General features: G+C 42.4%; 1 protein-coding gene across 1 annotated transcript; it reads right to left on the bottom strand.

Moving 5' to 3' along the window:
- Nucleotides 1–562: 562 nt before the first annotated feature.
- LOC146784155 (phosphatidylethanolamine-binding protein 1-like) lies at nucleotides 563–20,297 on the bottom strand. Its single transcript, XM_085632780.1, has 4 exons — nucleotides 19,967–20,297; nucleotides 14,376–14,485; nucleotides 12,345–12,445; nucleotides 563–2,164 (listed from the first exon to the last, which is right to left on the bottom strand). Exons 1-4 carry the CDS (start codon nucleotides 20,180–20,182, stop codon nucleotides 1,947–1,949), a joined length of 645 nt encoding a protein of 214 aa, XP_085488906.1. The 5' UTR covers nucleotides 20,183–20,297; the 3' UTR covers nucleotides 563–1,946.
- Nucleotides 20,298–26,186: the final 5,889 nt, after the last annotated feature.

The following is a 26,186-nucleotide window of genomic DNA, read 5'->3' as shown; positions in this document are numbered from 1 at the left end:
AAGGAATCACAATATTCAATACCTTTCCTCAGGTTAGCAAAGAAGAGCGCAGCGCAATAGTTGCCATGTTCAGAGTTCACAGGCAAGGCACTCGTAACTCCATCATGTGAGGAGAAGATCGAGCCTACAGAGGCATGAGCTGTTGGACAGACAAGTGGAGCAGGTCCTCATGCAGCCACTGTCTCAGACACTCCAGAGCATCCAGCAACAATCATTGTCCCACCTGGCGTAGGTTTGGCAACCAAATTTGGATACAACAGAATCAGAAAACAGCTAATTAAATGTATTTGATAAGTATGTTTAAAGACTTTCACGCTTAAACAAGGTTCTGAGAACCTGCATGTGACACCTCAGTATTTTGCATTTCCTTCGGTGAAGAACGAATTGGTGACTTTAATCGTCTGGAGGTTGTTGCTTAAAGGTTCAGTCTAAGGCAGCGTGACAGTGAAGGTTTATTATACAGGGATGCTTCCATATCAATAGACAACCTTTCTTTACCAGCTAGTAAAAATTATCCGATTAAACGAGATGCAAGTAAATGAAACTATTTGAATGCAACAGATCGTTTAGGTATGCACATTTTTTTAATGCAACTAATGTCTGTTTATTCAACATGTTTATAATTCGCAGACAAACATTTCAATCATTGACACAATGGATGTTTTTATTTACCACCCCCTTTTCCAACCCCTAAGCCCTCGATGATCGTGCTCTTTCCATGTTCACTAGAGCACATTCAAAAGAAAACACTCCAATACTATCCACATTTCTTTTGAAGCTGTTGTAGTTGTTCGCTTGTATGTGCATGTGCTGCAAAAGTTGCAAATATCAATATTTGGCCTCCTCAATCATCATAACTTATGGTTATTCGGCATTATGTAGGCAACAGCCAAGTGAGCCGCAAATAGAAGCAGTCACATATAGTTACCATAAGAGACACCATCTAATATATCTATCTTTAGAGATCTACATTCAGTGACTTTATTGCTTCCCGCCCCAAAAACCCACAAAACTTTCAGGAGTCAGTACTCACGCGTAACTTACTCACACTGGTCCAGATCCAAAACAGGAAGTGACTAGGGGGTACGGGTATGTGTGTGTGTGTGTGTGTGAAGCAAAAGTAATACATTTCCCCACCCCCTCTCCCGTTAAAAATGCACTTAGTAATTACAGGAAAAATTAAAGCACTCCTTGATGTGCTAGCTGCTACTGGCTCAGGTTTTGTGGCACGGCCTGTGGCAAAAAAAGCTGATGCATTTTGTATGCACAGTTTATACCGTGAGTATTTTACACGTCATTCAAAACAAATCTGCATAAAGTAGATACAAAAGTAAATTACACATCTGAGAAAGTGTAACTTGCGATATATGTTACTAAACTAACCCCACCCAATACAGTCTAGCCGAGTGGGCAGAGAAAAAGGATGCAATCCCTTTGTCAATCAGAAAGAGCATACAACAAAGAGGAAAACAAAAATCATTCTACTGTTATCTTGGTTCACAATGAACCAAATATAGCTTTATCACAGAACCAATTGCAGAAATAAGAGCTATCAGCCTCGAATTATGCTGACCAATATAATCAAAACATTTGCAAATTGACTGAGCTCTCCTGAGCACTGCTTATTCTTGGCAAGCACAGCAACAACCATGTACTGGGTAAAATATATGTTTAGCAGTACCTACATTTGCACAGATCCTGCTACTGGTAGTAAATACCTCTGCTAAAGAAATCCCCTACCTTGTAGAGGGATCCGAATGACCATTTAAGATGGGGGTTGGATTAGAGGCTTACCTTTTAGAAAAAAAATGTGAATAGATCAAGAGATGAACTGCCCCCTCCTTTGGCTGGGTCTATAGAGAATAGTGGGCAACTACTACCTCATCACAAAAAAAGCAAAATGTATTAACAATACTTAAGTGCTTTAGGTTTTTCCACACTGCCTACTACTTTCCTGACAGCTGTTCATAGAGTTTTGGGACATATTCATCCCACTGTGCCTGATAACATGATCCAGCCACAGGGGTTCCCAGCCTGTACTTGGCACGGAAGGAGGCTGCACTGAACAGTCCCCGGTTTTCACCCGACCGATTGCTAAGGACAGACTCGTCACACTCGATCGGCCCGGGTTGTTCGTACACCAGCCACACGTATCGGTGCAGACCTGAAGGAAGAAAAGAAAAGACGACATTACCATAAATGCGGAGGACGCTTCTTGCCAAGTAAACGATGCCCGGAACCCCAAGGGCTAATAAAACCAAAAATCCCCTGCAATATGAAATGGGAGACTTCCGAGCAGGATAAAACAATAAAGTAAACCATACACTTAGGGCTTTAAAGCAAAATATCCCTGCACGCTGTGTCTAGTACACCAACAAAATTGACATTTTCAGCCTAAATAAATTAAACCATAAGCATTTTTCTAGTGATGTAGTGTATTTAAAGATTTAACACTTATTTTGCTAGCTACCTTAAATGAAAGGGATTTATGTGAAAATTAAACTAGTTCCTATTTCAGTGTGAAATTCACGCCAACCGTTTCAATGTTTTATTGCCAGACTATGAACCTAGACAATATAAACCACAGAAGAATTTACGCAATTAGTGTCCTTAACAAGCTTTTTTACTGTTTGTTATTCAGTTGTTCAACACACCAGAAATTGAAATTGAAAACATGGAGCACAGTCTGACAACGTTTTAACTGGTTGGTATGTTAAGTTTTTATTCATTAATTGAAATTGAAACCCCATTTTTAGGTCTCGTCTGAGACAGCGCTTTAGCGCTGCTCTGGCGAGACTTATAGTAAGCGAGTTTTGGAAGTGCAAACAGTGCTTTTCAGGCCTCCAAATACAGTGCATGTGCCCTGGGCGCGCGCACCATTTGGCAGCCTGAAAAGCACTGCCTGATCACTTGCTTTGATGTCCTCAGTGAGCCGCTGGGCCACTGAGGACATCAAAGTGCGCACCATTTGCCACCCCCTTGTTTTTTCCTTTGATCCCTATCTTTCCCTTCCTCAATCTCACCCTCTCCCTGCCTTTTACAACTGCGGCCCGCACCACTGCGCCCGCCCCCACTCCCCCCTCCCACTCCCTCCTCGTCAGCTTCAGTGCGCTCTTGTTCTGTGCCACTCGTTTTTCCTCGTTTTTTGTGCCTTTCTGCCCTCTGTTCCACTCGTTTTCCCTCTTTTTGTGCCTTTCTGTCCTCTGTTACACTCGTTTTCCCTCTTTTTTTGTTCCTTTCTGCCCTCTGCTCCTCTCGTTTTTGTGCCCTTCTGCCCTCTGTTCCACTCGTTTTTGTGCCCTTCTGCCCTCTGTTCCACTCGTTTTTGTGCCCTTCTGCCCTCTGTTCCACTCGTTTTTTGTGTGCCTTTCTGCCCTCTGCTCCTCTCGTCTTTTGTGCCCTTCTGCGCCACTCTTTTTTGTGCCTTTCTGCCCTCTGTGCCACTCGTTTTCCTCTCTTTTTTTGTGCCTTTCTGTCCTCTGTTCCACTCGTTTCCCTCTTTTTTTTTTGTGCCTTTCTGCCTTCTGTTCCACTCGTTTTTTTGTGCCCTTCTGCCCTCTGTTCCTTTCGTTTTTCTGTACCGGCTTGTGTGGAAACGCATATAATTGGGTGAGTATCTGTGCTTTTATCTGTGTATGCTTATTTTGCTTGCATACCACTTGGTGAATATCTGAGAGTGTGGGTTTGTGTGCCTTTTTGAGCTAACCAGGGACATTTCCACCTTAAAGATCAGGGAAAATATTTTAATCAAGAAATATTTCCATGATTTGTCAAATGTCCTGGGCATACGCTGGTATTCAGTGAATATAAAAATGTGTGTGCATTGCAATGTTTGTGCAATTATATGCATTTAACAACAAATACATAGACAAAAAGAATGCTCTACAAATAGCAGAACTGTTGCTGCGTAATTGTGCACCGTTTCACACAAAGAACATATGAAATTAACTGCTTGTCTCCAAGCCACGCCCTTAGCTTCGCCCCTTCTGTTACATTTAGTTAGTGCCTGCATTTATTTTTTTTCCATTTAAAGCACTGATGCTTTCAAGTACATAATTCTACATTAGTCTGTACACGTTTGCCTAGATCTCTGAATAATAATAGGTTCAATAACTCGAAAGAGAAAAATATACAAGAACAGTATTTCTTACGAAACGTCTCTAAACCTATAAAAATTAGCAGAAAAGAAGTTGGTCATTTAAAGAAGCAGCGAGTGCTTTCCTAAGAAGAGCTCTTCAGGAACCAGCCAGCGCCACGTTGACTGCAAGGTGACATGTTTACGTAGGACCACGTTCCCAGAACAGATGGCTGGCTTGTCTTTACCCACGCAGAGGAAAGGAAATTAGGGCTGCACACAGAACAAGCATCTGCAATGCAATAGGTCTCGCATTTGCAAAAGTTTAAGCTATTGGCATTGTTCATGACAATGCCTTTTTTAATCTATTTTATAAAACAAACACATAATGGCATTTATTTATCATTTACAAAGCCAATAGCTAGTGTTGCATTATTATTAGCAATGCCAGCTGCTCACACTTTTATAATGCGAGACCTATTGCATTGCAAATGCTTGTTAGTGAGTTGTGTCCAGTAGCGTATCGCACATCACGAAGTGAGGGCGGCGGAGTACATCCCAAATTAAAATAAGATGGTCTCACCCCAGGCATTCCGTACTTCAAAAACCCAGAGCCACAGACAAGCTATGCTTGTACTTAGCCTTGACAAACATATGCAAAAAAGAGCAGATTTTCCATAATTGCTTTCAACTTCATTAAATTAAGTTGGGAAGGGAGATTGACGATGGCAGTGAAAGGAGAGGTGAGCAATCCATTTTACTAGGGTATTGAAAACCCTACACCTTCTATCCTTTTCGAGAGTCCCTAGGAGGAAAATGTGGTAACTTCCGAGGCCTGTTGCCAGAAAATCTACTTTAAGTGGTCCTATTCGAAAAAAATATATAGCTAAGGCAAAATAGTTCGCAAATAACCATACAGGTTGAGGTGCAATTAAAATTTCAATTAAAACAATGTGGTAGAAATAGAAAGATAAATAGCCCTTCTTGGAGTGATCCAGAAAATAAAATAAACCTTCAGTTTAAAAAAGAAAATGTTTCTCTGGTGGCAACATATTTTCTGTTTAATGTATGCACAGATCTTTTATTTGGAAAAAAATCATAAAATCATAATAAAACACTAGAGAAAATATTATCTAAAAACATACATAACATCCCCTTTCAAACTTGTTTACATCTAATATACACTTGTATGAAAAATTTGTCAAATATTTTGGACCCAGGGAGATTTTTATCAAACTTAACTGGGTCCTTACTTTTACTTGTTACCAGTATGATTACTGGACAATAGCTCTTACTTTCTGTGCTACCATATCATGGTCAGACCATATTTGGACCAAATCCAGGCTGCACAATGTGTCATTAAAACATTTTATCCAGGGCAGGCTCAGTGACTTATCATGATTGAGCAGATCGCTGAAGCTGTCCAGACAAAATTTCAGTTCTGGATTAGCTGACAGGCATTGCCAAAGATTTACAGGCCTTATAACCCTCTAGATCTGATATACTTGGCACTCCAACTTCTTCCTGCAATAGTAACAGGGGGTAAAGTCATCAAATACCATCTGTATTAGGAAGTTCTTCTAACAATTGACTAGTTTCTTAGTATTTCAATCCCCCCTTAATTCTGCTTTATGGTGAGGAAGATTCGGTTTTGGCCTAATAGGTTCGAAGCAGGCCTCCACCATTATTAAACTTCCCCACTGAAAGTATCTGCTAAGTATTGGACAGCACAGTAATACTCTTGGATATCTTGGGTTACCAATCTCCCCTGGTGTCAAAATATTGAGTCCCAGAAAATCGAAAGATGCTTCACAATGATTAGAATGTTACAGTTCTCATTAATCCTAAGGTTCTTATGCGCATGATACTGCATATGTGTCTTGGAGATGTCACACCATTATGGAGATTTTTAATTGGAGAGCGCACATGTATGTTTGCATGTGTGGGTTTGAAAATGATTTAGCCATGCACCTTTTTGGCTTCATTTTATTTGTGCAATAGTGTTCATGCTGCTAGAAGGATAATGCTTAAGGCCTTTTTCATGAGGTAGGGTTGTGGCAGAGTTACTGGGAGTCCCATCCATATGCTTGTCATAAGAGATAAGGTTTCAGTCCTTTGCAGTACTTAAAACCACTTCTAGACAAATGTCCATATGGATGAGTAATGTTGTAAAGAAAAGTCCTCCCTCACTTACAACATGATTGGATGTTGCTTGGTAGAGTGCAGTTTTGTTTTGAGAATTTCACCTTTAGGTGTCTGGTCCAATGGCAGTAAAGTCGCCCTTGGAAAGAGAGATGGAGTACCTCAAGTGGTACTTTGTGGTCCTCTGGGGTGGTTTTGAATTCAACCCTCTGCCAATTTGGGAGCCAGTAAAATGGCTTCAGAATTGGCTAGAGAAGCCTGCCTGCTTCAAGCCGCGGATAGGTTTGGTGGCACAAACCTGGACTCTCGAGTTAGGTCCATATTTTGGCAGGGATCCTGCCATAACTAGTTAATGCAGCAAACAACCACTACAATGAGTTGTATGTATGTATGTATGTATAGCGTATTTATAAAGCGCTCCAATCACCCAACGGGCATCCCGGCGCTGTGATCCGACTAAACCTGTAAAAAAGTTAGTACTAACAGCAGCAAGCTACTCTATCCTAGGAAACAGATGAGTTTTCAATTGTTTTTTAAAGGATAGAAAGTCTCCAGCACATCTAAGCGGCAGTGGGAGATTGTTCCACAACTTAGATGCCATGTAGACAAAAGAGCGTCCCCCCATCCGCTTCCTCCGGATTTTGGGGACCATTACCAAACTAGCTGAAGCAGAGCGGAGAGATCTGGTAGGGCTGTACCAAGTGAACATCTCCTGTAAAGGGAGTGGTCCCAAACCATGTAAGGCCCGGAAGACCAAACACAAAGCTTTGTGTTCAACCCGCTGGGAAATAGGCAACCAATGCAAATCTTTAAGGGCTGCAGATGACGAGTCAAACCGTCGGCGAGAGAGTGCTAGCTTGGCAGCAAAATTCTGGACCCGTTGAAGTTTGCCCAGTGCCGTGATGGGAGCCCCCAGAAGTAGTGCATTGCAGTAGTCAAGTCTACTAAGAATGATACTACGCACTACTTCTGGTCTGGCATGGGCAGGGAGCAGAAGAAGGATCTTCCGCAGGGTACGTAGAAGCCCCATACAGGAAGACACTGTTTTGTCAATGAAACCCTCAAGTTGAAGATTGGGTTCCATAGTCACACCCAGATTACGAACCGAGCTTGCTGCTGCTACCGTGCCTTGAACAGAGGGAGGCCAGAAGTCTTGCGGTAGAGAACGTGGGACACGATCCACTGAACAATGCAACACCTCCGTCTTGGAGCTGTTAAATTGCAACGAGTTGTTAGTTAGCCATGTTGCCGTGGAGACCATACAGTGATGAAAGGTCTCCAATGACACCGCTTTCTCCCCCTCAAAGGAGAAGACGAGTTGGGTGTCATCAGCATAATTGGTGACCGTTATGCCAAAAGATTTGATTAATTTGACCAGGGGGCGGAGGTAAAGATTAAAAAGAATAGGGCTGATGGCTGATCCCTGGGGTACGCCCTGCCCTACCCTTCTGATGGTAGACTTGAAGGGAGGCAGGGCAATCACCTGATGTCTATTGGCCAGGTATGAAACAAGCCAATCTCGGGCCAGACCCATCACCCCGGCCTCCTCTAACCTCCTGGTCAAGATCGCATGGTTGACCGTGTCGAACGCTGCCGACATGTCAAGCAGCACTAAAAAGGCTGCCTGACCATGATCGGCACGCGAACGAAGGTCACTCAAAACGGACACCAAAGCTGATTCGGTTCCATGGGCTGGCCTGAACCCAAACTGCGCTGCGTCCAGACAGTCATTAGCTTCCAGGAAATTGGACAGATGTCTTGTGACCAATTTCTCCAAGATCTTAATCGGGAACGGGAGCAATGAGATAGGTCTGTATTTAGCAGGAGATAAGGGGTCCAGTGATTTCTTCTTCAGCAGCGGAGAGACTACCGCAAGCTTCCAGCTGTCCGGGACCTGGTATTGTATTTGGTAGAAAGAGTTTTTGAACAGCTGTTTTTGAGCCATGAATTGGAGTTAAATAAAGATTAGTTACAAGTTCACTGAGGAGGGCTGTGAAGGAGAGTTGATGGATGGTCACCATTTCAATGGAAGCTAGGTGGGGGTCACCAACTAGAAGCAGCAGGATCTACATCACTGAGGTATTAAAATATAAAGGATGTGGGTGCATTCACCAAGAATATAGGTGAAGCAGTTCATGACTGTAAACATGCTCCCAAGCCTCTAATATTCTGATGCAGAACGGTGTATCATCTACAAACGTGCAGTAGCTTGTCGAGGACTGTGATATAGGGTGTCATGCAGCAGCTGCGAATGATCGGATGCAATGCAATCTCTTGGTTTGCAATGATAGTAGATGATGGCAGTTACTTAGATATAGACATTACTGAGCTACCAGGCAGGATGACATTTTGTACCAATGGGAAAGTTCAGAAGAGGTCTTGCCTAAATTCTGTGGGTGTGAAAACAGTACTGCAGTTCTGAACTGCCTTCTGTATCTACAGGTAGGCACAAAACAAACGCTTACTGAGGATTGCCTGAGCCCTGAAAGTGCCAAAACCAGCTGATAAGGCAGCCATTGATAGTGCTTCGAAGCAAGGCAGTGAAAGTCTTTGATGCAACACCAATGTCACGATCTTTACAATTCGAGAAAGCACGTTTTCTTTACTGATTTGGCTCTTGATGCTTTGAAGAACACGTTTGTAGTTCCAGAAATATGTAGCACCACAACATCCTGCTGCTCGGCATCCAAGTCATCAAATGAAGGGGCACTCATCTGTGTGATAGTACTTAGCCTTCCTCTTCTGATATAAGGGCTAGGGATTGCATCATAGGTTCATGCATTCAACTGGTTATGGTCTGTGAACCAGAAATGACTCGGCTCCCTGTTTCCTCTGGTCTATCACATTCAGCATGCAGGAAAAGGATCAGAATTTCTAGTTGTTACCTATCACGAATCGTTCTTGTGTGGGTTTCTCTTCTGAAGATGTCCTGCAGCTTTTGATCTCCTACTGGTGGGTAAGACATTCTGCTTCTGCTGAGTGCACTGGCAAGATAATCGACCTAGACCAATAGATACTCCATCTCAATAGAATCCTTGTACTGCATGGGCAAGTGCCTAAGAGCTTGTGCTACCTTTGAGAGCATACACGATTTTGTGTCTCATTTTTCTGGTGTACTTTACTGAGACCCCATTCTCAGTCAAGAGGGAGCCACCTGATTGGGGGGAAATCATTACGAGCCAGAAGAATGGCTCAGAACTTTAGTAATTGACGTGCACTCAAGTTCTCTCTGGGAGACCAAAAGCCTAGGGTCGACAGATCCTTGGGGTGTTTCTTGCAACCCCCCAGCTCTCATCCATGACCAGAATTAAGTGTGGATTCATGGCCTGGAAAAGCAATACTTACACAAAGTTTCTGGAATCAGGTTACTTATCTACATTTGCTATTGCTAGTAACTTCTCATCTAGGTATACACCTACCTCTACAACTGTCAAGTTATTCTTACATCTTTCATGTATGCAGCTGACAATGCAGTAGCAGTGGAATGCATTATCAGAGTGCCCCTTAAGAGGGGCTTGTACTGCTTCACCATACCCATTTTTCTTTAAGGTTAATTCTTTTCTACTTCCTGGCTTCAAACAGTAATGCCATGACTTGCAACTTGTTTAGTTTGGCCGTAGGGAATATAAGAGCATGGGTGTATCTAAGTGAAGGTTTGCCCTGGAAATGTATGTTCTGAATAGCATCTCTAGCGGTAAAGCCATAATGGGACCCAGACTGCGCCAAATGGTGAAGAGTGGTGTGGGACTGAGGAGCCTCTCAAACGAACTACTAGTGAATTTAGAGCAGGCGAGCTGACGTAAGCTTATGTGGTGATGATTGAATGAGTCGTGGAGGGAAGGTTTAGGGTGGGACATTCTTGTTATTTTATTTGTCATGGTAGGGGGGTGGGATAGGATTTCATGGCAGATTAGTGTCTTTATAATATGTGCAAACCGGTTTATTGAAACTGTTGATATTGTAATGCACGTCAAATGCACATGACAATGTGTCTAGGGTGTACTGCCTTTGTTTTCATTTAAGGATCATATGCACTGACACCAATACTGTTTGCTATATGGTTTTTTTTTTGTCTTAAGAAAAATCAATAAAATGTTTTTTTTTTTTTAAAGTGAAGGTTTGCCCTAGTGTAATGAAAAAGCTTTATGGCTGTTTAGATTTAGAGAGAACAATTTAATTTTTGTGATTCCTGGACTGACTTCACTGTTAATAAACAGTCATCCAAACACAAGTAGACGTGGTAGATAATCCTAGAAGGCAACTTGAGGCAGAATGGTGGAATTCAGATTTGGTAACGCTGGCCTCTGATTTCAATGCAAATACATTTCTGATGTCTTGGGTGGACACATATGTGGAAGTCATGAGAGGCAAGGTATTCATTTTCCTTAAGAAGGGAGATGTCTTACAACGGAACAACTGTTCCTGGTCTATTTGTTGAGGTGGTGTAAATGAGGAAAGTGGGCACGACCCTTCTACAGTGCCATAAATGACTTGCTAGCCCCTTCCTAACCAGGGCAACGTGTCTGGAAAGGATATGCTTGTAAACTCGATCTGCTTTCATGAAACAAACTCCTTTATAAATTATACAAAGATCTGCCGTCGGAAAAAAAGCCATGACCTGAAAGGAAATATAAATTAGTACGTTGGGGCGCTCAAGCCCTAAGCAATTAATGCACTGAAAGCAAACTTTTGCAGTCTGAGGCTGGAACTAATGTCATCCACTGAAAGCGATTATAAGGTGCGCAAGCGAAGGCTTGTCTTGTTCAGCTGTAGGACAAACTAAAAAGTGTTGTGCACAGAGGTCAAGCTTTCTGTGCAAAATAACCTTCTCCTGCAACAGAAGAAAAGACCAGTGGCAAACGAAGATAGAGGTTGCATAATGCGGTGTATAATAGCGCAGGTGACTGAAGTCCTATTCAAAGTTCAAGCTCTTGCCGCTGCAAATATCTTCTCCTTCCCTGGCTTGCGGATATAGGTGCATTGCATAAGTCTGGGGGAAGGGAGACTGGATGTACCAGTACTGCTGCATTTTAAGAATACCAAGGTCTTCCAGGCTGACACTGGTGAACACCTGAAAAGCACCGCGGCTCCATGAATGATAAAACGCTGGAAAAGTCACCACTAGCTTATTCTTTCTGATCTTGATTAACTCTACATCGGAAATTAAGTAAACAAAGTTTCTTAAACGCGTAAGATTCTTACTGAAAAGAACGAAGTCTACTGAAACCTAATAAACCAATCAATTTTGAAACAACTATTGGCAAAAATAACAGATTTGGCCTTTCCACGCTGGTTAATTTGTTATGATTTATTATGAACACACATGCCAGAAACTGTGCTACACGTGGCCGCTTGATTCTTGCAATACAATTTTGAAAAACATACACTGATGCAGCTGTTTTACTAGTTATGTTTTTTAAATAGGTCTTTCAAATAAGTCATCATTTGTTTGTTATTTGTGAAGGAGACAAGACTAAGTATTAACCTAACCCAGCACTCAAATTGTAGTTAGCTACAATTTAAACTAAAAAGTTAAAGTAGTAGAGGCAAAATAAACAGCATGTATTTCAAAGTGAATATAAAAAAATGAAATAAACACAGTTTGAACCAGCTTTGCAACAGAAGAGAAAGGAACTATTTTTAGGAAGATGTTAACAATGTGCACAGGTGCTGTGCAGTCACTCAAAGTGAAGGAAGCCATTGAGTGATGTGGGCTCACCCATTGCCCCATGCTCTATGTTATGATGAGCGGAAGCAGAATATTAAGAATTTAACAAACCAATAAATGAGCCCGATGACCAAAAGGATATGTAAATTAGGCATAATGTTTGGGAACAAAATATGGCATGCTGTGTCAAAGGCCAGACCTCGAAAAAAAAAAAAGCAGAACTCGTGTGGCAACAAGCCTCCACGATTAAGAATCAGAATAACTTTTGAAGAGTTTTACATGAAAAGACGTAATGATTCGTGTTTGAAAACTGACAGGCAGACTAATTAAATGTGCATTTTAATTTCTAAAACGTTGCAAAAAGCTGATTTTTTACTTCATGGACTTAAAAACATTAACTACAAAATAACCCTAGTTCTAGTCAAATTGCAACACAAACAAATATCTACGGTGACTCACCTGATCCTTTTGGAGGCCCAGAACCAACATAATCTGATTGGACAACTCCAGTACTCAGGTCATTCCCCTTAACATTTACGACAAGGTAGTGATGCCATTCCCTAAAAGTAAACCAAAGGGTTGTTCTGAGCTTGCTCTTTTTAAGACGCACAATAAAATTCAACAGTAATCAAACATCCTAGATGTTAGCAATTGAACCTGCTAAACTGGTTGACAATTGTACATGCCAAGATTTAAAACCGGCTTGTATTTGTGGAAACACATTTTTCTTCCTTCTTACAAGCTTGCAGTAGTACTGGAACAATTTTCAGAGTGGGAGTGCTGTCATTAATGCTATATCACTGAAGTCATAGCGATTGTGGACAATCCAAGTGTCGCACATAAAACAAGTGTAGCAAATGTACTATGCACCTTCAGCAGGAGAGCAGTATAGGTGTGGTATGTAGCCAGTGGTGCATTTTAGAGCACCGGTGAGGTATTGCTCTGTCATTTACAGACAGCACATTTTCCACTGATGTGGTTCTAAATTTCCACAGAAATGCAGATTTACGGGTAAAACTATATAGCGAGCAAACAATAGTGTGTGGTAATCAGGTTTCCGAGCATATTTAAAATTTGCGCATCACCATGTAAAGTGTCTTGATTGATATTGGTCCTATTAAAATATTTGTTTCCATCACACCTCAGAATTACAAAAAATGTGCTGCATTTGTGCTTTCCTAATTGCTGATGTATTTTGAAATGTGTACAGTTCATTAACAGGTATTTAAAAGTTTTTGTATTAGAAAACAACTGACAACCTACAGCCTCTCCTTTCACTTCTTGTACCGCAGCAAGTTTGCCACTAAGATCACTTTTACAAAATAATCTCATTTTGTTGTAGGAGAAATAAAACTAAAACCCAGTTTCAGAATAAGCATCAATTTGTGTAAAAAAGCATAGCCTGACATTTGACTTCTGTCTTTGAACTCGCAGCAAATGTGAAATAAATACAAAATGTAAAAGCTTCTTTATTGCTCGTTCACCTTCGGAACTCCAGCATGATTGATTTTGGGGGTGCTGCAGCACTCGCCGCACCCCTACTTCCAGCACCTATGCAAGCTAGATAACAGAGCTGCCTATCCAAAAGTCACAAGCTCAAACATAATTTGTACAGAGAGGCTGGATCCTGAACATTCCCTATGGCACTTTCAAACCCTAGTTAATACAAGAAATAGTTTCAGGAGTCTGAAAAATAAAACCAAAATTAAGCTACTTCCTTCGCGTATTTTGAGTTGATTATTGTTTTGGTCTGATCGAGAAGGCCATCAACGCCCAACTCTCTGAGTTCATCGAAGCCAACCATGTCCTGGACATCTCCCAATCTGGCTTCTGAAGGAACCAAAGCACTGAGACCGCCCTTCTGGCTGCCACCGACAACACCTACTCCCTCTTCGACCGGGGCGAAACAGCAGCCCTTATTCTTCTGGACCTCCCGCCCGCCTTTGACACCGTCTCCCAGTGCACCGTAAGCACGAGACTCCATGACGCCGGCATCTGTGACAAAGCCCTGGACTGGATCTGCACCTTCCTGGTTGGGATGCTTTCATATTTCTGGTCCTTAATACCCTTTCATCCAGCCAATTTTAGACAGGACAGTTCCACTGCGTTAAGGACATTAGGGGAGGCCGAGTGATTAGCCTTTCAAGGTTCTGATGTACATCGCACCCATCAGCTTTTCATAACACTTTCTTTCTTCTCTTATATAGCAGGGAATGCATATGCAGCACCAACCTATGCTTAGAAAGATAGCACTGGTGCGGCCCACGGGGTTAAATGTTTGATTTATGCTAGCGAGGCCTTAAAACCAATTTTCACCATACACAAGCCAAAACCATTATGTTTGTTTAACGCTTCCTCTACAAAAACTGATAAGGACTTATGCTGTACGGCAGTAACCCACCACTTGCATCTTACTTGTTCCTGTGTTCCTTTGTAAAGGCTGATCGCGTATAAGTTATTTTTCATCATATTAACGCCATTCTCTCTTACCTAAATTTAGGATTTTTCCTGCTGGGAGCATCTGGGTCAGTCAGAATCACTGTATAAAGCTTGTCTTTGTCCATCCCATCCCATTCAATTAGCGTTGGTTTGTTCTGAACCTGCAACAATTCAAGAATATAACCTTAGCATTGGCCGGATTTTCGAAAAGTAAATTACTACTGTATAGAAACTGAGGCACGTTTTTTGTAAATCTTTGCATCAGGGCAAAACAATATTGCATGCAAACAAACAGAACTATTGTCACACCCAATTGAAGGGCGGGGTGGGTATACAGCAGCCAGGGGTTATAGGGCCTTAATTATGGAGGAGGTCGTTTGCCACTGGTTGGGGTGTGTTTTACTTTGGTTTCTGCAAACTGGGTCTTTCAGGGTAGCGAGGTAGAACAATCAAAGTTCACAGGGACGTAGTGAGTGGTTCAAGAGCTCAGAATTCAGCAATCAACAAACAGACACAATAAGGTATTGCCCAGGCTAGTGCTTATCTTTTAGTTAAAAGTACTTTATTCTCTCAGCAAAGCTTAATACCACACAATTCACTATGAATTACATTTACAGGGTTGTAATCCCAGTAACTACGATCTTCAGTAAGGAGCTACACCCTTCTTCTGGAACCCTCTCTCTCCCCTATGGATTATTAATGACTACATTCCACGGTACACTGTGGCGATATTTCAAGTTACACCACTGATCAAATGCACAACTTAGTTTGATGCCTTCTTACCCCTTGTGCTGACGCGCCAAAAATATCTTAAATCCACATGGCAGACTCTTTTGTGTGTTGTGTTCTAACCTCTCAGTACTGCTTTTACCTGCTAGATGGTGTTGCGGTACAAGTGGCGTGACTTGCGTATCCATCCTCGTAGTAGTGGCATCTTGTTGGGACAGGGACCGCAAGGTGGAGTAGGCACAGCAGGTCCACACAACGACACTCCTCTTCGGCAGTGGGGGCGTGCTTGAACTGAGCAGTGCAGACAGGTGCTTAGCTATCAATGTTGCAGCCTCTGGGATTGAGTCAACCGTGGTGGTGGCTTCGGCAGCTGCAGCCTCCAGGCCGAGCAGCTCTTCTTCCTGACATTGGGAGCACCAGTTTTTTAAGGTTTACCGCAGACTGTTGGATCACACAGTAATGTTTATTCTTGCAAAGTCTTGATGCAGCTCACAACAGGAGCCGATCAGAGAGACAAGAGGACCCCCTCTTTTGCGGTCATCTTTCTCTCGGTGCTTCTCACCCTAGAACTTGATGGGTTTCTACTCCTGGACAATCTTTCCTCCAGCACGGCCAGGCACCCTCCTTCCCGCAACCTGGCGTACTTCTAGGCACTAGGCAGACCCAAAGCTCCTCCAGCAGAAAAGTTGTATACACAGTTCACCACAGGGGACCTGATGCCTATCATAAACAGTTGCAATTATTATTGCAACTGCACTAGTATATTTGTGAAGTCTTAAGAATTTTTGATTACCCCTGTCCAGAGAAGGTTTTCTTAATCACTTCATACTTTTTGATGCATCATTACCCTTTAAGTGTGATAACACTGCAGCACAGTAAGAACTGTTTTGATAAAACAGGATCATCCCTCACACGTTGTTATTTATCTCTCATGCGTGCAAAACCAATATCATGCACCACCAATACCAAACTATCACCGATTCCACACCACAATACTGAACAACCACTAATACCAGCACCACATCACAGATAACAAAACTATACTCAATAGAACAGCTGCCAGTACCACTAATTTCACAACCAGTACCATCACCACTACCAAAGCCAGTGGTATCTTGTGAGATACATTTCTTCATGATTGCACTTGTGTGTGTTGACACAACACATTTAGCCACACGTCATTCTTTTTAAATCCATTTAGCAGAAGATCTTCTCTTTCTCTTCAACACGCTTATTTATGCAGACAGTAACAAACCTTGTGCTTTGGTCAAAGAAGATCCCATTCCAAAATAAATTAGCGTGGCAATTCATGAAACTGCAGACAAGCATATGGAAACATGAAACTGTCTTTCAAGCCATGGGCATTTTTGCACAAAAAGGCAGGGGAATTGAATTCTGCTGATCGCTTAGACTGCAACGCCTCTTCATGTTGGTAAGTAACAGCAGAGGAGTTTTGTTCCCGCGGCACTGCTATAAATGGTTTTGTGACATTGTACAAGCGCATTGACAAATCTAACTGCTTTGAGTAGTGCACCTTCACAATACGAAGACAACAATGCGCACATACCAAGGCACCTGCAAGTATACATTTTCATGTAGCCCAACAGCCATTCGGGCGCTCATACACAGTCCTAAGGTCACACATAAACCCTGTGCAGCATAAGGCATAGAGCGGCTGTTTTTAAACTCTGAGCTACACCCAACCTCGGATGGCTTGGCAACTGGTCAGCAATACAGCAGCCAGGCCCATTACAGTGGCCTCAGTTGCGCACTCTGATGAACTGGCTCCATTTTTCCAGAAAAATATTATGGACATATACTACTCCTTTCCAGATTCTGCTAATCACGTGGATTTTGGTCCCAGCAAACCTCTTTCGGATGCACGAGTGTTCCCAACTCTCACTGTGTGTGCGGTAAAAGATCTTTTAAACAATGTAAAATTTGTCGGTATTGACTGGCTTTCCTCCTTCCAGGATAATCGCACCTTCCAGGTCCAAGATCAGTTCGGACTCTCTGCTAGTCTCCCTCTCTGCTGTGGGGTTCCTCAGAGCTCCTCCCTGAGAACCACTCTGTTAAACCTTTATCTTCTTCCCCTTGCTGATATCATTCCAAGATTTGGGCTGTTGTTGATTTACTTTGCTGAAAAAACCCACCTGGTCGTGTCAATCTCTCCTGACTCCAAGTCTGATCACCTATCCATGACCTCTTGTTTTCAGGAAGTAGCTAGTTGTATGGCTGGCTGCAAACTTGAACTCAATGAGGACAAGACAGAAGTCATGCTGTTAGGGAACAATTTCTGCGGCACTGTCCTGAGCCCACTTCCAGACGCCTGAGTCAATTGCCCACCCCTAAAATTTTGATAAAGAGCCTTGGGATATGGCTTGATGTTGGTCTCATTATGGACCATCAAGCCAAAAAATGTGCCGGTAGCTGGTATGGTACCCTGAGATTTCTCAGCCTTCTTCCCTTCACTGCGGGAAGAGTTATTATTCAGGCCCTTTTGCTATCTCGTCTAGACTATGGGAATGCCATTTTTCTTGGTTCATCCCGTTAAACTGTCAGGAGGTTGCAGATCGTGCAAAATGCTGCTGCGCAACTCCTGATGAACATTTCCAAACAATCGGTCACCAAGGCTTTGAGCGATCTCCACTGGCTTCCAGTAGAACGCTAAGTGCAGTTCAAGACTTTCTGCATTATGCACAGGGTAATCATTTTTTTTTTAAAAGGCCCTTCTATAGCCTCCCCATATTTGCCGGTGAGAGTCCTCAGATCCTCTTCAGCTCACCTACTAATGGTCCCCAGGATCTGTAGATCTCACTGGGTTGGCTGTTCTATTTCCTTCCTGGCCCCTAGACTCTGGAACACTTTACCACTGGAACTGCGCCTATTGGGGCAGGACCTCCCCTTCCGCAAGGCTTTGAAGACATGGCTTTTCTGCACCTAACTTCCTTGTCAGTCCGGTTTTACCATCTATTGTGTCTGTCGTAGCACTGGGAGGCCTCCGGGTAGCCATGCGCTAACGAAGACCGCAAGAATAGAATAGGTCAGGTCATAAAGAGCGTGTTTGGTGCGCTGCAGCACCTGCTCTCAGGCTTTGCTCCACGTAAAACAGATACAAAATTCGAGAAATAAGGATAGTGGCCCCAGCTCACACGATAACTTGCAGTCCTTGTGTGCCTTTTATCAGAATGATTCCCTAAATAGGCGTCAGAATTCAGAGGCAGCCGACTGAATACTGCCACGCCTTTCTCCTGACTCTGGTGTCCATCGGCTGAAGCAAAGATGTACTCTACCATGGCCCTTCACAAGATGGCCGAGAGATAAACCTGAAGATGAAAGCATTCTAGTTTCTCAATCCTCATATTGTATTGTATTTGCATTTATATAGCACTTACTACCTACCCCCGACGATGCGTCGAATCGCTTTTCCGGCGAGTAGCACGCGACTCCAATAGGAAAGTGAGTTAATATAAAGCAAAGGGTTGATAAAGAATAAGTGAAAGAAAGGGATGCGTTATCGGACGAGACACTAGCATCCTTTATTACTCTAGATATCTTGCATCCTTTATTGTATTCAATGTAGACATGGGTGGACGCTATAAAGCATTTTACTCTGTATCCAAAGCTCATGGGTCACTCAGCTATTGCTCAAAGGGTGACAAGATCTCTTCAACGAAGTGGATGCACTCTATTCCTCACTCGTTTTCTTTTCGCTAAACAGCTATGCAGCGACCTAAGTCAGGATAGTGGCATCAGTCTGGCCAGTCACAGGGGATATACAAAGACACTTACTTAGAAAGCCTACATTGCAATCCAACACTTACTAATGTATGTTACCGCTTAACACGCTCATGCAGTACAGCGCGATGGCCGTATGTTTTTTGTCATTCAGATCTACCCCAAAGAATTCTAATTTGCTACAGGATAAACTAAATACTATGCAGGGAGCCCATTTTTTGTTCAGTGAGAGGGGTGGGTATAATATCTACCTGCAACCCTTTTGCATTTGGTAACCTTGCAAAGGCTGGGTGCTCTGCCAACTTCGTGCTTTCAGAGGTGCTCAACTCTTGTTCTTGTGTGGCTATTTCCCCTGAAGTGCTTCCTCGGAGGCTAGTCACGTTGCTGGGTTCTGAGAAGACTCAACCCACGATAGGCAAACCACGTACATACCGGTAACTAGATACCTTTAACACGACAGTCACCCAAATATAATACTGTATTTGCCAACGGTCGCTAATACTCGGCGAGCAAGCGTACACCCATCTATCCACTGCAGAAGTTGAACACTCCGGGTTCACCTAGTCTGTTAGACACGTCTCAGATCAGTTGTACTTGGCATCCGAGCGGTATGTACTTTATACGTCAGTGTCTTTCTATCTAGGTGCCAACTGACACATGATTGTGACTAGCGCCCCACGCTCTTCGTGCACATCTAATGCTGCCCAGTATGAGGGAGAAGGAAGCACGTACAGTAAGAACTCCCTGCAGGTGCCAGTTCAATTAGTCACTGTCGTAATTTCTTAACCTGAGGTATTAAATAATTACGAGCTCCGCTCAGCAGCACTGCCTTTAGACGCCAACAACACAGCGGACACAATAGCCCTGTTTCTATCATTCACGTGCTCTAGACTAGACACCAACTAGTACACATTGGCTATTGCAGGGTGTCTTTAATGCCCTTGAACAGCCGAAAGATGTGACAGGGCAGGGGCCAAGGTCACTTGGGCGCCGATTCATGAGACACACTAAATACTTTTGGGGGTGCTATAGGGGTACGTGATACAATTAAAACGATAGCATACGGTGAGTTATGAGAATTCTGAAAACGGGATTAGGAATTTATGAGCTTCTTGCTATTGAAGGGGACAGTTGCCGAACTGCAGTCTATTATTGGAACGGCTCCCGTTCGTTACCTGGGTGGGGGTCAGCTCCTTCCCCAGCTCGTCCAACTCTAAATTCCCGTAGCGGACCTGGAGAGGATGCACCGGCTTCTCTTCCACCTCATTGAGGCTCAGTGGTCCACTCCACGCGGACAAGTCGAGCGGCATGGTGGGCAACGGGAGGAATGCAGAAAGAAAGTACGTCAGAAAAAAAATCGAATAGCGACAATTCCCGTGCATGGACGACATCGTAGATCCCACCCCTCGCACGACTGACGGTTTACTTCTCCAATAGGGACCCGACAAAGGATCACCGAGGACCGGGCTCCCCGTCCCTATTGGCAATCTACTGTACGTCTGACCGCGCCTGTCTTCGGTCACTCCAGGATTGGCTTTTCTCGGGAAGAGGGGGAGAGGGGGGACTGTTAGTCCAATGTGCACAGTGCGGCTTTGCTGCCCACAGAACGTTCTGGAGTAGGAACTACGTCCCTGTCAAACTGTTGGCTCTGGAATGAGAAATAGGATACTACTGGTCCGTCAGAGAGTGGCCGGAGTAGTGCCAGCTCTTCAAGTACATTTAACTGGTCCATATTTTTATATTTCGCCGCCAGCGAAAATAATTGGAAAATTTATTTTTGTATCCAAGCCACTGAAAAAAGGAGATATTCTCTTTTGTGATTTAAACCTAAAATGCCAAACACGACAACATTTTAAAAAACGTTTTTTGGAATAGCCTATTTTATTATAATGTAATTGCATTTATATATACTACCCCTGATGAGGCGTCTAAGCGCTTTTTCGGTGAGTAGCACGCTTCTCCGGAACCCATAAAGGATTAGTGTTGAATTAGTATATTGAAATATGAAAGTAATTAGAGCCGTGGATAGGTTAGTCAGTTATTTGGATTGAGAAGAAGAGGGAAAAAGGTTTGAATGTATATAGCGCTTTTCAGCCCTGATGGGGTGTTGAAGCCCTTTTTTGGCAAGTAGCACGCTACTCTGGAGCCAAATAAAGGATTAGTGGTAAATTAGTATAGTAAAATTTGACACTTAGTTTGAATATATGTATGAAGTGAAGAAACATACAGCTCCATATAGGTAAATGACTACTTTATTTCTGAGGAGCACCGGTGGACATTACCATCTTCAAGTCCACCGAATAACGTTCTGGCCGCAACACTAGAACCAGAACACAAAGTTAAGTAGAAACATTCCAACATTATACGAGGATGCAAAGGCAACTTGGTTGCCAAGAAACACAACACTTGCCCCTCTTTACACAAAAAACAAAAATAATAAAAAGAAAGGAAAGTAAACTTACTAAATAGAGGAGGAGCGCACATTAAGAAAATTACATATTGTTAACCATACATTTTTAAGCAAAGTGTAAGCTCTGAGCGCACAATAAGAAAATTACATATTGTTAACCACAAAATCTTTAAGCCAAGTGGGAGCTCTCCTCACACGAGGCAACTTCTGATTAAGGGCAGAAGGCGTGATGCTCTCAGTGATGATCTCACCCAAAGTTTGACCAGCCGTAACCACCCCATCCCCCTCCTCAACCACAAAAGGTTCACTAGAAGTATTCTTCAATAAATCAGGGGAAACAGACGAGTGGGGACAAGATGAACTATTAATATCATCCTCCAACCATTCCGAATTGTGAAGATTATCGCTGATTCTTCCAGATTGGCAAGGACGATCAATAGCAGCCCCATTTTTAAATTCCATACCTCACCATTTTTAAGTCTCACAGCATTGTGCAACACTTCAACCACTTCTTCAGCATCAAAGAAAGCACTCTCTCCTTTGCATACAAACCCAGGTTTTTTAACTCTAACCCAGTCACCAACTTCAATGATAACTGGCTTGGTGGAGTGCTTAACATTAAAATAATCTCTGTTTTTCTCAGGAATGCGTTGCATTCTATTCCATACCTCATCCTTAGACCAGTTGACAGTGCCACAAGGACATAACCAACCAGGATTGAATTTAGATCGGGGTTTGCGACCACGCATAATAATAAAAGGAGGTAAGCCAGTGGCTTCAGTGGCAGTCACACAGTAAGCCCAGACAGTTTTACCAACCTGTTTAATCCAATCCTGAGAACCACTGTTAGCGATTTCAATTATACCTTTTAATACACGGTTACATTTCTCGACCATACCGTTCCCGCTAGGGTTATAAATAGAAGTAGTTCTGTGATTGATTCCAAGTTTTGCAAAACAATTCTTAGCCATATTAGACACAAATTGGATTCCATTGTCACTAATCAATGATGCAGGAATACCTTCTGAAGAGAAAATGTCATCCAAGAACTCAAGAACAGCAAGGGTATCAGCTTTAGCAACAATCTTAACCGCTGGCCAACGTAAAAAGAGATCCATAAGCACAATGATATACTTTTGTGACTCACCACATTGGTCCTTTATAGGCCCCAAATTGTCGATGGTCACGATATCCCATGGTTCCTTTGAAACAATAGTGTCACACATAGGTGGCCTGAGAGTCTTTAAGGATTTATCAGAATTGCCACACGCTGTACAGTTCCTGACCACCCTCTCTGTTTTAATATCCAAACCAGACCACCCAAATAATTTCTTAAGCACAGATTTGGTTCTGGTAATGCCTGAATGACCTTCATGGCCTGATTCAATAATAAATGAACGAAGATTCATAGGAGGTACAATTCTCTCTCCTCTTAACAAAAATCTATCACAAAAAGAAAGTTCAGATCTGACCTCCCAAAAAGGTTTGACCGTATCAGGCAGACTATCCTTACGGGGCCAACCCTCCAACACAAAAGACACAACTTTGGTTAGTGTTTCGTCATTATGAAATTCAGTCTCCCATTCCATCTTAATAATTGCAGAACGACCCTGATCATGAACTAAAGCCACCTGAAAATCATTCCATTTGTCATATTCACCCTTTTCCAACATAACAGGCATTCTAGAAAGAAAATCAGCAACAAAATTGTCTTTGCCAGGTGTATAAACAATTCTGTAAGTAAAATTCTGCATCCGCATTGAAATTCTAGCAAGTCTGGACGAAATATTAGAAGAACCTTCAGTGGTCAAAATTTTAACTAAAGGCTTGTGGTCACACCTCAAGGTGTAAACTTTTCCCCATGTAAATGATTTAAAATGACCGAGACCCCAAGCACACGCTAAGGCCTCCTTTTCAATGATTGGATATTTTTCCTCACATGGAGACAGAGACCTAGAGGCAAAGGCAATGATGTGTTCCTTGTCTTTATAATCATACTGAGATGAAACTGCGCCTAAACCCCTGTTACTTGCATCAGTAGTCACAATACTTTCAGCAGCAGGATCAAAACTGCTGAGACTAGCAGCAATTGCAATCCGCAGCCTTAATGGCTTTAAAATCTTTATCACATCCAGTAGACCATAAAAAAATTCACATTTTTCTTAAGTAGTTGGCGAATGTTAAAACATTTGTCTGCAAAATTAGGAACACATTTGGCACAAAATTCAGCCATGCCTAAGAAAAACCTGACATCATCCTTACTGGTAGGAGTCGGTGCATTTTCAATTGATGAGACCAAATAAGGCTTAGGTCCAACACCATTACGTTCAATGACATGGCCTAAATATGTTACATTTTCACATGCAAACTTACATTTAGAGAATTCAATAGTAAGCCCTTTACCTTTCAAATGCTCAAAACGTTGATGAGTCTAGAATCATGTTCCTCCTTAGTCCTACCATAAATCAAAATTTCATCTTGAAAAAATGTTACTCCCACCTCCTTTTTAAATAAGTGAAACATCAAGCTCTGAAATATAGCCGCCGCTGATGCAAGACCAAAGGGTATGCGAGCAAATTGATAACATCCAAAAGGAGTTATAAATGACGTGAGATGTTTAGAATCATGGGACAATGAGATTTGATGATAGGCTGATGAGAGGTCGATAGTGGAAAACCACTTCGCTCCCTTGAGGCAACATACCATCTCATTAATTGGGGGTAGGGGAACCTATCAATTACAATATTGTTGTTAAGATGGCGGAGATCGACACAGAGCCGGATTTTCCCATTGAATCGCTTGGCGATAACAACCGGAGAAATCCACTCCGAAGCCTCTATGGGCTCTATTACTTTTGCAGCTACCAGTTTTTCAAGTTCTTTGGCGACATCATCCTTAACCAAAATAGGCACATTACGACAACGATGAACCTTGGAAGTTGCATTCTCTTTAAGATGGATTAAGTGCTCGAAGCCTCGTAAATTGCCTAGATTACCACTAAAAACAGAAGGAAATTGTTTTCTCATTCTTTCCCCCAATGATGAACCTTCATCAACAATCAAAACCTGTTCTTTGCTGTTGGGATCCAATATAAAATGCAGTAGCTTCTGGTCCAACCAACCAAAAACAGTTGGACCGCTCTTCGCTACATACAACTTACCACGACTGCGTCTGTTTTTGAATTAAAAAACAAACCATCTGTAGCCAGTGAGATCAATTTACTCACCACTATAACCCTCAGAGTGAATATCTGGCTCCAATAAATGCTCACCTACCTTACCAATGAATTTACTTTTCCAAAATTTTTCGTCAATTATGGTGTAAGGTGACCCTGAATCCGCGATGATATCCACATTCACACCATCAATCAACATGTTACAAACAGGTTTGTTGGTACAAACAACACCATCAATATTTAGCATCATGTTACTTCTAAAGTTCATAGATAACTCTTCGCTTGAAATAATATCACTAGGATCAGGAACAGAGTTGTCCACTTCATCGATTGAATTATTCGTATTTATGACACACTTAACTCTAGAGTTCTTCCTTTTACAAACTTTAGCAAAGTGGCCAACTAAGCCGCAATTGGTACACTTTTGCTTAATAGCAGGACAAATCTTACTATGAGCAAAATGATAAAAACCGCCACATCTATATCATTTAGCACAATCCCTAAAAGGGGGTCTATCCCTAAACCTGGAAAGACCTTTATTGGGATCATTAGGCATATTAATTTTACCTATTAATGCTACATCTAGAGTATCATTTTTTAAGGCAACAGCACATCGACCAGATATTTCCGCTTTCCTTACGATAGCTCCAAGGGGGCATCGCCATTCACCCACAATCTATCTTGAATCGCAGGATAGGAGGTCTGCATAACGACTTGATCTCTGATGAGATCGTCATGTAAGGCTCCAAATTTACAATCAAGAGCTAGCCTCTTTAATTCAGAAACATAGTTATCAATAGTTTCAGATTTAGGCTGTTTCCTCTGAAATAACTGATACCTATTGACACCGATGCAGACTTTAGGTTTAAAATAGTTATCTAATTGTAATCAAGCGATTTTGAAAACATTAAAGTCACCAGAAGTCACAGTATTGGTTAATTGATGGAAAGCTTTAAGGCATATTGGACCAAGGGCATGCAGAAGTAATATTTTCGTCTGTTCAGCAGCCATCTTCTTTGCTTCATCAACGGCTTCAATGTAGTTAACAAAGTAAGCTTTCCACTCAGACCACTTAAGAGGAAGTTCAACACCAGTGGACCAAAATGGTTGAGGAGAAGAAATGCTGAAATTAGGAGTGTTGATCATAGTTGTGCTTGTGCCCTCCGTAGTCATGGTGACGAAATGTACAATCGTAGAGTTACAATAAGATCCTGTAAGACGTGCAGTACAGCCAGTCAAAACCTAAAACAGATCATGATTTATCTGGAAATACCTGAAAATGGATGCAGTATCCGTAAATACCTAAACGGATAATGTAGTACATAGGTGCAGATACTAGTAGTGCGAGGTGTAGTTACCAGAAACACGATGTGAAGATTTCCAAAAGCGCCATGTGCAGTTGCGGCAAAAATCCAGTTCCGATAAACTGGTTGCTTAGCAACGAATACACAAGGAAGAAAAAATCCAAAATGGTCGACTGGGAGGTCACGCTGCGTGATCAGCGTGATGACGTTGCTCCGCTGAAACGTAGATGGAGCGGAAGGGCGTCACAGGGAATTATACGCTTGCGAAGATACGGAATAGAAGATACAGAGAAGAAGCAGCATTGAACGCCTGGAAACTTCAAATGAGGCGATCTTTCAACGGAAGCCCAACGATGACGTGGACGATCCTTTAGCGATCTCTCAGTGAACCCTGTAAGTAGATCCAATCCAAAACCCATGCACTGCCAGGAACCGGAACAGTACACAATCTCCAGAAACGTTCACAGTTCAACCAAGCGTTGAGATAACGGTGGCACAGGATGCCT

This window comes from Triturus cristatus, chromosome 11 (assembly GCF_964204655.1).
Source record: "Triturus cristatus chromosome 11, aTriCri1.1, whole genome shotgun sequence".
NCBI lineage: Eukaryota > Metazoa > Chordata > Amphibia > Caudata > Salamandridae > Triturus > Triturus cristatus.
Note: the sequence above shows the minus strand (reverse complement) of the source record. Positions and strands in the feature narration are given on the sequence as shown.